The sequence below is a fragment of the Podarcis bocagei genome (genome assembly GCF_964188305.1).
Source record: "Podarcis bocagei genome assembly, chromosome: 7".
Lineage (NCBI taxonomy): Eukaryota > Metazoa > Chordata > Lepidosauria > Squamata > Lacertidae > Podarcis > Podarcis bocagei.
In genome coordinates, this window is record NC_138132.1 from 84,744,644 (window position 1) to 84,760,010 (window position 15,367).

At 45.4% G+C, this 15,367-nt stretch overlaps 1 protein-coding gene across 3 annotated transcripts in view; it reads left to right on the forward strand.

Moving 5' to 3' along the window:
• Positions 1-15,367, forward strand: part of RPH3A (rabphilin 3A) — a 128,438-nt gene that overhangs the window by 40,014 nt on the left and 73,057 nt on the right. For all 3 annotated transcript variants that reach the window (XM_081203043.1, XM_081203044.1, XM_081203042.1), the window contains exon 2: positions 2,919-3,014. In XM_081203043.1, coding sequence (XP_081059169.1) covers positions 2,938-3,014 — 77 coding nt within the window. In that variant the 5' untranslated portion in view covers positions 2,919-2,937. The remainder of the gene's footprint in view (positions 1-2,918; positions 3,015-15,367) is intronic.

Genomic DNA, 15,367 nt, shown 5'->3' on the forward strand with positions numbered 1-15,367 from the left:
TGCAGGGGTTGGACTAGATGACCCTGGGTGTCCCTTCCAACTCTATGATTCTAATGGGGAAGCAAGTTCTGTTGAGGACTTAATGCTGTGAGTCCCTCTGTCCTCTGCTCAGGTTGTATGTATGGATATACCGTATTTTTCGCCCTATAAGACGCACTTTTTCCCCTCCAAAAACGAAGGGGAAATCTGGGTGCGTCCTATGGGGCGAATGCAGGCTTTTGCTGAAGCCTGGAGAGCGAGAGGGGTCCGTGCGCACCGACCCCTCTCGCTCTCCAGGCTTCAGGAAGCTATCCCAAGTCTTGCAAGCCCGGCGCAGAGCCGCCACCCCGCTATTCCCCGACCTGATCTGGAGGCTGGGGCTGGGAGAAGCAAGCCTGCTTCTCCCCCCCCCCCCCGCCAGCCCCACAACCTCCAGATCAGGTCGGGGAATAGCGGGATGGCAGCGCTCCGCCATCCCCCTATTCCCCGACCTGATCTGGAGGCTGGCGGGCGGAGAAGCAAGCCTGCTTCTCCCCCCGCCAGCCCCACAAGCTCGGGGGATAGGGGGATGGCGGAGCGCCGCCATCCCGCTATTCCCTGACCTGATCTGGAGGCTGGCGGGGGGAGAAGCAAGCCTGCTTCTCCCCCCGCCAGCCCCACAAGCTCGCGGGATAGCGGGCCAAGCTGTCCCTGAAGGCAGAAGAGGGAGACGGAGCACTCCATCTCCCTCTTCTAGCTTGGGATGGTTGCGCAAAGCCTCTGCAGGGCAGCGCAGTGCGCTGCCCCACAGAGGCTTGGGAGGCTGTCCCTGAAGGCAGAAGAGGGAGATGAAGTGCTCCGTCTCCCTCTTCTAGCTTGGGGATGGCTGCGCAAACCTGGGGGGAAATCAATTTTTTTCCTTTGATTTCCCCCCTCAAAAAATAGGTGCGTCCTATGGGCCGGTGCGTCCTATAGGGCGAAAAATACGGTACATCTTTGGAAAACCCCACCACCACCAAAAACATGCATCATAAATACGGTTGGTATGTAAAAGAAAAGTGAAGATGTGTAAATATAGATTTTACAATACAGTGGTACCTCGGGTTACATACGCTTCAGGTTACAGACTCCGCTAAACCAGAAATAGTACCTCGGGTTAAGAACTTTGTTTCAGGATGAGAACAGAAATCGCGCGGTGGCGGCGCGACAGCAGCAGCAGGAGGCCCCATTAGCTAAAGTGGTTAAGAACAGTTTCAGGTTAAGAATGGACCTCCAGAATGAATTAAGTATGTAACCAGAGGTACCACTGTACTGAAAACACACAGAGAGCAGAGCGCCTTTATTTTTTGTTAATGTAAAGTTCCTGGCATGTCCAGTGAAAAAGAGCTTGAGTCAAGAGGGTTGGGAAATCCTTTGGGCTACGTCACTGTGCTCCGTTGACCAATGTTCTGGTCTGGTATAATACTTCCTAATGTAAGCTAGTGGGAAATCCTTTTGGCTTGGTGTAAGTGCCCCCACCTCCACTGCAAATCTCAAAGATGGGAGGTTATCCCCTTACCCCATGAATGCCCACTTGACCGCTTTGATTTACGGAACTGGTTCTGTTATGTACTGAAGTTCTCACCAGCAGGGGGATACTGTAGATAGTTTTCACTCAGGATCGAAAGTGACGTTCAGTGATTGGATAGTTTTAGAAAGTTGTAACAATTATGTGTACTGGAGCTCTTTATAAGCAGGCTGGCTGAACCCTTCAGTTCAGTTCTGTTCTGGCCTGTGAATAAACAAGAGCTGTCTGAAGAATAGCTGTGTCGTCTGATATGTTCACCTACAACTTAACAGGTTCTATTATAGCTGCTATGTAAGACTTGTTCTGTGTTGCCAAGAAACTGATCTTTTAGCATGCTAGCACCCGTACTTTGGAACTCCCTGCCTATTGATAACGTAGAATTGTAGAGTTGGAAGGGACCTGAAGATCATCTAGTCCAACGCCCTGCAATGCAGCCCTGCAATGCAGGAATATGCCACTGTCCCATTGGGGGATCGAACCTGCAACCTTGGCATTATCAGCAACACGCTCTAACCAACTGAGCTACCAGGCAGGCACCTTCACAGTACTCTTTTTGGCTCCTGCTTGCTCAGACAAGCCTGCCCAGCTACACAGAAAATTGACAAGTGTTTTAATCTGTTTTTCACTGATCATTAATTGCAATCATCACTGCATTATTTCAACAGCTGCTTTAACTGGTTTTATCGATAATTTCCTGTTTTATTCTTTTTTGTAAACAGCTTTGAGGTTTTTCCCTCTCCTTATGATCAAGTGTATATAAATTTTATGAAACCTATAAAATATCCAAGCTAGTAGGCCTAGCCTTGTCACCATTTCTTCACATAGCACCCTTAACTTGGTCACAGATTCAGTTTTACTTGCATCAGATAAAATGCCCCGTGCTGCTTTCCCTCAGGAAGCCCACCTTGTGAACAAAATCGCAACTCGGCAAAATCTCTCTAGACCAGAAAGGCAGTTTATTTCCTATCCACTTATGGTGCCCAATGGTCCTTTGAGAAGGAACCTGTTAGTGACCTGCAAATACGGGGATGAAAGAGGAAGATTATTCTCTGGGAGCTTCTCTGTCTAAAGGGCTTCTTGCCTTGTAGCTTTGTCAGCAGAGCGCGAGACTCCGAATCTCAGGGTTCATAGAATCATAGAATCATAGAGTTGGAAGAGACCACAAGGGCCATTGAGTCCAACCCCCTGTCAAGCAGGAAACACCGTCAGAGCACTCCTGACATATGGTTGTCAAGCCTCTGCTTAAAGACCTCCAATGTAGGAGACTCCACCACACTCCTTGGCAACTATTCTGAAGAGCTCACACCCTCTTCTTTGCTGCTGCAATCATTACCTCTTCAACCCTTGATCTCGCTGCTGACTTACAGGCTTTTGCTGCTTTTCTGTCTTTCAGGGAGCCTCAACATTCAGCCATGACGGACACAGTCGTTGGCAACAGCACTGGTCAGTGGTTGTATCAGAATGATAGACAGATGGCTCTTCGGGGCGGGTAAGAGGATTTCCTGGCCTTTGACTCTCTCCACTTCCGCCAACCACCTGCCAGCTGATTTGTATATTATATCACAGCTTGTGTGGAACGTACGTTCCGGGGTGGCACATATACAAAAAAACACATATACCCGAATCGCACGCCCCGTCCTGACTTTCCAGAGCTGGCAAACAGTGGGCCTTATCCCTGCACCCCACCAGGCAAGGCAGAGAGCTTTTAAACTCTCCTCCTTGCTTTCCAGGCAAGGCCCGTTCAGCGCACAGACTCTGGGGTGCTCTCATGAGATTTCCTGGAGCCGTCTGAGTTCCCATGGGATGTCGTGAGAGCATCCCAGAGCCCCTCTCCAAGTGGGACTTGCCTGGAAAGCAAGGTGGAGAGCTTTAAAGGTCTTTCCACGTGGGGAAAACCCGATGCAAAGGAGCCTTTAAGCTCTCCGCCTTGCACCGGCCAGTTTTCAACTGTGCAAGGTTGAAGTTGTGCAAGTTAGTTGTGCATAAGATATTATCATAATGCTTAATAATGTGTGTGCTGTATTTGTGCCTGCTGTGATTCAACAGGCACGCACAGGACCTGGAAGAAGGTGCTATCAGTTGCGTAATTTAGCTGCCAGAGAATCAGAGGTTTCATTCCTCGTTTCTAAGGCTTATTTCTTTAGAGAACCAGTTTCACCCCACTCTTTAGCCAAAAAAATGTGGTTTGCAAGATCAGTTGTAAAGACTTACAATAAAAAAGACATGACACACAAGGAAAAGGGAATGGGGAGGGAGGAGGGGAAAAGTGAGCTCATGCAGCAGTTCTCGGCATTAACGGTTGTTATAACGATGCAAAGATCTGTTTGAATTATGCATTATGGCTGTCACCTTTTGAAATATCAGCAGCCTGAGGAGGTAGTTGATCAAGGGAGCTTGTGTGTATGTTCTTCAATGCTCTGCAGAGCTTCTTTCTTCCTTCCTGTGATAAGCAAAGCAAACGAGAATAAAATGCACAAATTGGTAGGAACACACTGCAAAAGAAGAGGAAACAGGGATCATGAATGCAGGTTGCAGAATTAAGCCTGTCTGGTTGCAGGATGTTGATACCTTTCAAAGAAGAACTCAAGAAGAGCCTTGCTAATTCCAGCTTTGGCAGGTCCTGACAGCAACTGTGTGTGTGTGTGTGTGTGGAGTGAGGAGACCCTTAAACACCTCTGGTCCACCAACAGTGATCAGAAGCGTTGCTGGAAAAGCTAAAATTGTGACGCGAGTCTCTCCTCACCCAGCCACCCATGGCCTAATTTAATTTTGCCCGTTAATTCCGATCCTTAAACTGCCATCTATCTCAAGTCATCCCTCAGCTTGGCAGCGGGATTAAATTTAAATAATGTATGCAGCTATTCCCTTGCCAGAAGTGTTTGCTCCTTATCAGACTGGATTCCAGGAGCCGCTAATGACCCGAGGGGAGGGGGAGAGAGACAGAGAGTCCAGTAGATGTTAAATTGTTTGCAGATCATTGTCAGAGGGCACAGAACGTAAGGAAACTGATAGCCATGATGTTGTTGGTTGACCGTGGGGAAATGGGGAAATAATTGGGGAGTCCCAGAGTTCCAATGTGCACATTCATGGGCTCTGAACTAGCAGTGGCAGACCTGGAAGGAGACAACAACAACAACAACAACAACAACAACAACAACAACAACAAGAAGAAGAAGAAGAAGAAGAAGAAGAAGAAGAAGAAGAAGAAGAAGAGGAGTTTGGATTTGATATCCCGCTTTATCACTACCCGAAGGAGTCTCAAAGCGGCTAACATTCTCCTTTTCCTTCCTCCCCCACAACAAACACTCTGTGAGGTGAGTGGGGCTGAGAGACTTCAAAGAAGTGTGACTGGCCCAAGGTCACCCAGCAGCTGCATGTGGAGGAGCGGGGAATCAAACCCTGTTCACCAGATTACGAGTCCACCTCTCTGTGTACCACTACACCATGCTGGCTCAGTGAAGATGTTGACACAGTGTGTGGCAACTTTTTTTTGGGGGGGGGGGAGAAAGGCAAATTGCATGCTAGGGATCATTAGGCAAGGAATTGAAAATAAAACTGCCAATAGACGGCAAGCAGATATGATAACCATCTTCACATATCTAAAGTGCTGTCACGTAGAAGATGGAGCAAGCTTGTTTTCTCCTACTCCAGAAAGTTACTTACAAGAAAGGAGATTTGGACTAAACATCAGGAAGATCTTTCTGACACCAAGAGCTGTTCAACAGTGGTACACTATCATGGTCCGGTTCACGGTCGATCGAAGTCCTGGCTGAGGAAGTCGGGACTGGGGGCAAGATGGTGGGGTGGGAGCAGGAATGGGAGTCAGGAAGCCAGGAGTCAGGAAGCCAAGAGTCCGAGGATCAGAGAGCCGGGAGTTAAGAAGCCAAGGGTCCGAGGGTCAGGAAGCAAGGAGCCACGAAGTCAAGGGTCCGAGGGTCAGGAAGCAAGGAGCCATGAAGTCAAGGGTTCGAGGATCAAGAAGCAAGGAATCATGAAGTCAGGGGTCCGAGGATCATGAAGCAAGGAGACAAGGAGCCAAATGTAGCAAGGCAGGGAATGTGTTGCTGTGGCAAAGAGCCAAAAGGAAAATGCTGACCTTATATCCCTTCCCAGCTCTTGACACCAGGTGCTGTGAGTTACCAATCGGCCTCACCTGTGAGGCCACGCTGCAAAGTCCTATTGGTCACAGGGACTGGCGCCTGCATGGACACCTGAAATACAGACTCCCTCAAGAGGTTGTGGACTCGCCTTCTTTTGAGGTTTTTGAGCAGAGGTTGGAAGTCAGGGGTCCATTATACAAATCTATGGTACGACTGCATTTGGAGTAACTGTGTAAAGTTCTGGCCGCCTCCCTTCGAAAGGGATATTGCAGAATTTTTAGTTTAGAGAAGAGGGGGAAGTCTGATAACTCTGGAACTCATGGACATCCAAAGAAAGTGAATATTAGAAGATTCAGGGCACATAAAAGGAAATGAGGCAGTGATGGCCACCAGCTTGGGCAAATTCATGGAGGAGAGGGCTATTGATGGCTACCAGCCAGGATGGCTCTGCCCTTCCTCTACAGCTGGAGTCAGCAATGTTTCTGAATAATAATAATAATAATAATAATAATAATAATAATAATAATAATAATAATAATATCATGTATTTATACCCCACCCTCCCCAGCCAAGACCGGGTTGATTGGCCCTTACCTAGACCACCACTAACTGCAGACGTGTGTCCAGGACTTGATCAGCCTCCCCTTATTCAGCTGTGGCCGAGAAATATTAGCGTCCTTTGATGATGTTTGTTTGGTGCAATAATGTATTTGACTTTTTTCCTCTTCCTTTCCTCCCCCCACGCTGCTTTGAAGTGGAAAAGAACAGTAAGTCCTCTGTTTATCTGTTGTGCATTTAGTTCACATATACACTCATGGCATCTGGCGGGTGGGGACTGATTGATAGCTTGATGAAAATGGGGACACAAGTGTTACAGATTAGTAGGAAATGAAGTGAAAATAAACTGCCAATTAATATCATGATAAAGGTAAAGGGACCCCTGAGCGTTAAGTCCAGTCGCTGACGACTCTGGGGTTGTGGCGCTCATCTCGTTTACTGGCCGAGGGAGCCGCCGTACAGCTTCCGGGTCATGTGGCCAGCATGACTAAGCCGCTTCTGGCGAACCAGAGCAGCGCACGGAAACGCCGTTTACCTTCCCGCCGGAGCGGTACCTATTTATCTACTTGCACTTTGACCTGCTTCTGAACTGCTAGGTGGGCAGGAGCAGGGACCGAGCAATGGGAGCTCACCCCGTCGTGGGGATTCGAACCGCCGACCTTCTGATCGGCAAGCCCTAGGCTCTGATTTGGTATGCATATCAAGGGTGTGAAGTCGCATCAGAAGGCTTCGTGAGTCCTGGGACTTCCTCTCTGAGGCCTCTCAAGGCCCTAGACTAAGGTTACCAGATGTCCTTGTTTTCCGGGGAGAGTCCCCGGATTTCCAAATCAGTCCCCATACAAAATCCATTGAAGTTTAAAAGTGTCCCCAGATTCATTGAAAATAAATCTGGTAACCTTACCCTAGACACCACCTCTGAGTCCCTGAGTGGCTTCAGACTTGACTTCCGGTGCTTCGCAATGTACCAGAAGTCACGTTGGAGGCCCTGCTGTGCGGGTGCCAAGCACCCACAGCAATTTTGGGGTGGGTACTCGGGCCATCAGGGCCACCTAAAATGGCACCAGTGGACCTGGAGTTGTAAAGTGTGGATCTGTGTCTGGAAAGAGCAGGGCAAAAGTTAAGCGTGGACAAGCCCTCCGGGTAGACAACATTGATGTAGATGGACCAAAGGTCTGGCTCAATGTCCAGGATGCCATCACAAGAACGTAGCCAGACTTTGAAAGGAGCCAACCTCCTTGAATGGGGAAATTCATCTGCCAACCCCCTCCTAACGCCGGCAGCCTGCGAGGAGGCATCTCTGTCTAGATTTCCCCTCAAAAAAAACTACCTCGCCTCGGCTTGGCGAGGGGAAGAATGGGAGACGAGATCCTTTCAATGCCCCCCTCAATTTCACGATGTGAGCAGCGGGCACGAACAATTGGCACTATTTATACGTGGCCTATTTAGCTCCCTGCCTGCGCAGGCTGGCTTTTGTTCCTTGATTCAGCTGCAAATTTCTGCTTGTTCCTGACAGAATAGAAATGCAGATGGCAGTTTGGATTCGGGGCGGGGCGGGCTCCATCTGTAGGCGCTCTGCTCGATTGGGTGGGTGTGGATCTGCGAGGGGGCTCCCAAAGGGCTTTGTCCTCTCAGGGTGGGCAAGATCTCATCCCTGTGCCTTCCCCAATTGTAACGGGAGCCTGTAGGCGGAGAGAATTTGGAGGGTTGCCATCCGTACCCCTTTCTGAGGTGTCTCCAGTAATATGTTCCCTACAGTTCTGGTCGCCTCCTCTCAGAAAGGAGGTACGGAGATGTAAAGGTGACCTTAAATGGCAAATGCAGTTCAATTTAAAGATTTCTCTGATGAAAATGTTGTTGTTGTTTAGTCGTTTGGTCATGTCCGACTCTTCGTGACCCCATGGACCAGAGCACGCCAGGCCCTCCTGTTCTCCACTCCCTCCCGCAGTTTGGTCAAACTCATGCTAGTAGCTTCGAGAACACTGTCCAACCACCTCGTCCTCTGTCGTCCCCTTCTCCTTGTGCCCTCCATCTTTCCCAACATCAGGGTCTTTTCCAGGGAGTCTTCTCTTCTCATGAGGTGGCCAAAGTACTGGAGCCTCAGCTTCAGGATCTGTCCTTCCAGTGAGCACTCAGGGCTGATTTCCTTCAGAATGGAGAGGTTTGATCTATTAGGGACATCCTATTCAACAGCAACAACGCTCCACCCATCTGACTGGGTTGTCCCAGCCACTCTGGACAGCTTCCAACATATATAGAAACATAACAGAACATTGAACATTAAAAAACCCTTCCCTATACAGGTCTGCCTTCAGATGTCTTTCAAAGGTGGACTTCCGGTCGGTGCCAGCGCTTAATGGCGGTCCTACCTCCGAGCTCCGGAGAAGGACTGCTTCGCAAGTTCGGGTCTTACCCGCTACGGCAAGCGGGGGACCCCTAAAATCCCAGGCGCTGAAGCCTGAGAACAAGGAGACTCGGTGGGCACCTTTGCGCCCCCCGGTACCGTGAAAGAGCCTTTTTAAAGGCTACGGATCGACATCGGGAGTGAGCGCGGTGCTGAGAGTCGCTACCCAGCCTGCGAAGTGAAGCCGCGTCGCCATAAGCGGAGAGCGCCGATTCCTTCCTGAAAAGAAATTCGGACTGATTCCCCGTGAGTAAGAACTGGAAAATAACTGGGACTTTTCTTAATTTTAAAAATTGGGCTAAAAACGGGGGAGATTTAAACAAAGGAAGTCTGCCTCCCCCCGACCGCATGAAAGTGAAAGCAACGGAGCTCTAAACCTGCATCCGTTTAAATTCATCCTTTGATCAGCTAAACCGGACATTTAAACCTTTGATCTCCCCTCTAGCAAGCAGGGCAGAGGGGAGGCGAATTTGACCATTAACTGCATGACTTATTTGAAGGAAAAAACCTCTGCTATCTCATCTACTTGAAAGTCTGAAACGGTCTGCCTTCTTAGTACATTGAGCTGACTTTTCCCTGTGAAGTGACACCTTGATACAAAGTTTCCACAGTGCCCGACTTTTGTACATTTTAAGAAGAAACAGTATAAACAGTATACTGGGCAACTGTGGCAATTGGAAGCTATAAGACTTTAGTAACATTGATTTTGACTGGGTTAATCTCCTTTCTTTCTACATCTTGGATGGTCTCCTTTGTTCATGTATTTTGAAATTTCCTTCTATGGCCATTTTGATTTGCTCCCTCTAGAGGATAAAGTGAAGTCCAGCACGGCCTAAGACAGTGGAATTTTCCAAGGGAGAATAAATCCCGTGGGAATTGACCTTGACATGAGTGGGCCACAAGAAGAGATAACTACAAGAGCCAAGACCAAGCAACAACAACAGCAACAGCTGCAGCTGCAACAAGCAAAGAGAAGAGGTTCGATCTTAGGCGTAACAGCCGGACTAGCTGGAACAACAGGACAGGACAAAGGAGCAGCCGTTTCTATGGAAGCTGTGACAGAAGCTTTGCTTAAGATAAACCAGACTCTGGAGTCTTTGACAAAACAGACTTCAGAGAACACACAAAAATTAACAGAAATATCAACAAGATTAAACCAGAATACAGAATCTATAAATAAATTGGTCGAGGAAAATGCCACCACGCGTCAAATTGCCGAAGAGGCCAAAGCCACAGCTGGAGAGACGCAGGAGAAATTAGAGCCACTTGCCAAGAAGGTCTATGAGCATGATGCAACCTTGGCCTTGTGGGAGTTACAGAGGAAAGAGAGAAACTTAAAATTAAGACTGATTCCGGAGAATGAAAGTGACAACCTTGTGGAATATTTGACACGGGAGTTTGCGGATTGTTGGGACCTGGAGGAAGACGATTTTAAAATCACAACTGCCTTTAGACTCGGCAAAAAGCAAGATAGAAAGACACCAAGAGATTGTTTGATCACACTCAGATCTAAGGAGGAAAGAGATAAAATTTTAGGACTACACTTTGGAAAAGCCCTCCAAATTGGAAATTCAGCAGTACAGATCTTTAAAGACATACCAAAATATATCTTGGACTTAAGAAACTTCTACAAGGATTTGGTGCTTTTGTTAAAGAAAAATCAGATCCGCTTCAGGTGGGAATTCCCACAAGGACTGTCATTCGACTACAAGGCAAAGAAAGTGAAAATAAAGACAATTCAAGATAAAGACAAATTTCTGGCAAGATATCAGGAGGACCTACAGAAGGGGACTGTGGACGTACTTGCAGAACAGAGGAGAGCACTGGATATCTTGAATCTCTCGTTTGGACAAAAACCACCACCGTCAGAAGAAGAGCAACAACTTGGAGCTGTTGGAGGAGCCTTAAGAAAATAACAAGATGGCTCTGCAATTCCTTAGTTGGAATTGTAATGGACTGAATGGGCCTTTGAAGAGAAGACAAGTATTTCACATTTTGAACAGAGAACAATTGGATTTGATATGTTTACAAGAAACTCACATAACTAGAGCCCACAGGAGATTACTCACAAATAAAAGGTTAGGACAAGAATTTGTCTCATCAGACAAAGTTAAGAAGAGGGGAGTGGTAATATATGTGAAGGAGAAATGGGCTCCAAAAATGATATTTAAAGATGAACAAGGGAGATATCTGGCTGTGGAGATACAAGTACAAGGAGAAAAACTTTTAGTTGTTGGAATTTATGCACCAAATGAAGGCAAATCTGACTTCTTTAAGGGACTTCATGAAACTTTGACGGACTATCTGGATTATAATATGATAATCATGGGAGACATGAATGGCGTGGTCTCCACTAATATGGACAAGGCACAAAGACTAACAGTCACTAAAGAAGGGAGACTCCCCAAGACTTTTTTCGAAATGACAGAAAACATGGACTTGATAGACATTTGGAGAACAAGGAACCCTCTGGAGAGAGAGGGAACCTTCTTCTCCCAAGCAATGATGACCTGGACCAGAATTGACCAAATCTGGGTTACTAGTGGATTGGCTCCAAAGATTAAGAAAGTGGAAATCTGCCCAAAAACTTGCTCCGACCATAACGCCGTGAAGATGGAGATGAAACTCACAATAACCGGTCAATTTAGATGGAGAATGAATGACACCCTCTTTCGAGATAAGGAGATTCTCACGAAGGCCCAAAAGACCTTAAAAGACTATTTTGAAATAAATTTGAGGACTGACGTGGAGAAAAGAGTGATCTGGGACGCAAGTAAAGCTGTTATGAGAGGATTTTTGATTCAACAAAATTCAATAAAGAGGAAAAAACAAAATGAGAAAAAAGAGAAGATCTTGGAAATGATAAAGGAAGGAGAGAGGAAACTAAGAACAAAACCAAAGTCTCAGGACATTTTAAGAGAGATTAAGTTATATCAAACTCAATATATGGAATTGATGAACCAAGAGATTGAATGGAAGATAAAGCAAATGAAACAAAAGACTTTTGAATCAGCAAATAAATGCGGTAAACTTTTGGCATGGCAATTGAAGAAAAGGCAGAAACTAAATACAGTTACAAGCCTAGAGGTTGATGGAAAGAGTATATCTAAACCTAATGAAATTAGAAATTGCTTTCTAAGTTATTTCAAAAAACTTTACACCCAAGGCCCGCAAAATGAAGAAGATATAGACAAATTCCTTGAAAGATATGGATTACAAAATATCTCTCAGCAAAGTAAGATGGACTTGAACCAGAGAATCTCAGAACAAGAGGTAGAGGCTGCCATTCAGAATATGCAATTGGGCAAATCTCCGGGACCAGATGGACTGACTTCTAGATACTACAAATCGTTGAAGGAATGGTTGATTCAACCATTAAGAGAAGTTTGTAATGAGATCCTTGAAGGAAAAAGGGCACCTGAATCGTGGAAAGAGGCATATATCTCACTCATACCAAAGTCAGAGACTGAAAAGACCCAACTCAAGAACTACCGCCCGATATCACTCCTTAATGTGGATTACAAAATTTTTGCAGACATTTTGGCAAAAAGACTTAAAAGAGTTTTGATGGAGAAGATTCATAAAGACCAAGCAGGCTTTCTCCCTAAAAGACACCTAGCGGACAATGTAAGGAATGTAATAGACATTTTGGAAAAGCTGGAGGTGAATATAAACACTAAAGCAGTATTGATCTTTGTGGACGCGGAGAAAGCCTTTGATAATATCTCTTGGAGTTTTATGAGGAAGAATCTTCATGGGATGGGGGTAGGCCAGGGTTTTGAGAATGGTATGGCTGCAATATATTCCGAACAAAAAGCTAAGCTGATTGTAAATAATGTTGTGACTGAGGAACTTAAGATAGAAAAAGGAACTCGGCAGGGGTGCCCAATTTCCCCATTACTTTTCATTTCGGTTTTGGAGGTGTTGCTGAATATGATAAGAAATGACCAGCAGGTCAAAGGTGTGCAGGTCGGAGCTAAACACTACAAGTTAAGAGCGTATGCAGATGACCTAGTATTGACTTTGCAAGAGCCAAACACTAGTACGAAAAGGGTTTTAGAAATAATTCAACAATTTGGCCAGGTGGCTGGATTTAAGTTGAATAAGCAAAAAACTAAAGTCTTAGGGAAAAACCTAACAGATATGGAAAAGGAGAAGTTTCAGGAGGAAACAGGTTTGACAGTGGTTAAGAAAGTCAAATACCTAGGGGTTTATTTAACACCTAAGAATGTCAATTTGTATAAGGACAATTATGAAAAATGTTGGTCAGAGATTAAAAAAGATCTAGAAATATGGTCAAATCTGAAACTGTCAATGTTAGGCCGAATTGCAGTAATTAAAATGAATGTATTGCCTAGAATGTTATTTTTGTTTCAGACCTTGCAGATTCTTGATAAGATGGAATGTTTTAAGAGGTGGCACAAAGACATTTCGAAATTTGTCTGGCAGGGCAAAAAGCCCCGAATTAAATTCAAAATACTGACTGACGCTAAAGAAAGAGGGGGTTTTGCCCTGCCGGACTTAAAATTGTACTATGAGGCAGCAGCGTTTTGCTGGCTGAAAGAATGGATGCTCCTCGAGAATACAGACATCTTGGATCTGGAAGGCTTCAATAATGCTTTTGGTTGGCATGCATATCTTTGGTATGACAAGGTTAACAGTACCTTTAAAAATCACATTGTTAGAAAAGCATTATTTAATGTCTGGATAAGATACAAAGACTTATTGGAAAATAAAACCCCTAGATGGGTGTCACCAGTGGAGGCTAAAGCAGTGAAGAAACTCAATATGGAGGTCGGATGGCCGAAGTATTGGGAAATTTTAGAACAGGATGGAGACAAGGTTAAACTACAAAGTCAGGAGAAATTGAAGCACAAAGTAGAAAATTGGTTTCAATATCGCCAAATAATGGAAATTTTTAAACAGGATAGGAAAATCGGTTTCCAAGTGGAGAAATCAAAACTAGAGACCGAATTGCTAGAACCCAATACTAAGAATTTATCTAGAATGTATAACTTGCTGTTGAAATGGAACACACAGGATGAAACAGTTAAATCTGCTATGATTAAGTGGGCGCAGGATGTTGGACACAACATTATGTCAGATGACTGGGAATGGTTATGGAACACCGGTATCAAATTTACGGCATGTAATGCCTTAAAGGAAAACATTATGAAAATGGTATACAGGTGGTACATGACCCCAGTCAAGCTGGCAAAAATCTATCATTTGCCCGATAATAAATGTTGGAAATGTAAAGAGACTGAAGGTACTTTTTACCACCTTTGGTGGACATGCCCGAAGATAAAGGCCTTCTGGGAAATGATCTATAATGAAATGAAAAAGGTACTTAAATGTACATTTTCCAAAAAACCAGAGGCCTTTCTCTTGGGCATTGTCGGCCAATTGGTGACAAAGAAAGATAGAAATTTCTTTATGTATGCCACAACAGCAGCAAGAATACTCATCGCAAAGTATTGGAAGACACAAGATTTACCTACTCTGGAAGAATGGCAGATGAAAGTGATGGACTATATGACACTGGCTGAGATGACAGGCAGAATCCGTGACCAACGTAAAGAGATGGTGGAAGAAGAATGGAAAAAATTTAAGAGCTATCTTAAGGACTACTACAAACTCAACGAATGTTAAAATGTTGTGGTTGCTAGAAGTAACAGGGTACAGGGATACAAGGTTAGATAATAAAGGAGGACTAAGATGACAGAGATTAGAAAGTAACAACTGGGAGTTGCTAGTTCAAATATGGACACTGGGATGCAGAGAGGGGGGGTATGGGGAAGTCCAAGAAAAGAGGTTTATGAAAATATCTTTGAAAGTATTTTGTATGTTTGTTTTGTTTTGTGTTTGTTTGTTCTTTTTAAAAAATGCTGTAAAACCAATAAAAATTTATTAAAAAAAAAAAAACAGATGTCTTTCAAAGGTTGTCTAGTTACAGTGGTACCTCAGGTTACAGACGCTTCAGGTTACAGACTCCTCTAACCCAGAAATAGTACCTCAGGTTAGAACTTTGCTTCAGGATGAGAACAGAAATCGCACGGCGGCAGCAGGAGGCCCCATTAGCTAAAGTGGTGCTTCAGGTTAAGAACGGACCTCCAGAATGAATTAAGTTCTTAACCTGAGGTACCACTGTACTTATCTCTTTGGCTTCGGGAGGGCGGCGGCGGGGGTGTGTGTGGTCCACATAGCTCCATACCCTCCAACATTTCCCGGATGTAAATAGGGATGCCTTAAGGAAAAGCGGGACATTCTGGGATCAAATCAGAAACCAAAGATGGCTTCTGTAAATCAGGAACTGTCTCTGGAAAATAGGGATACTAGGAGGGTCTGGCAAAGTGATCCACATCAGGGCAGGAAAAAAGCCCTTGATTTCACGGGTTTTGAACAGGGGTCAGCAAACTTTTTCAGTAGGGGACCGGTCCACTGTCTCTCAGACCTTGTGCGGGGGCCGGACTATAGTTTTTTGGGGGAAAATGAATTCCTATGCCCCACAAATAACCCAGAGATGCATTTTAAATAAAAGGACACATTCTCATGTAAAAACACACAGATTCCTAGATTGTCCTCAGGCTGGATTGAGAAGGGGATTGGGCTGGATCCGGCCCCCGGGCCTTAGTTTGCCTACCTATGGCTTTGAGAAAGCTACAATTGCTCAGGTAGATTTTGGCCCCGAAGCCATTGATGTTGCTTGAACCACAGCTCGCTTTGTGGTTCTGTTGCTGCGACCTATTTCTTACGACCAGGAATGTTCACCCGTTCTTGTTT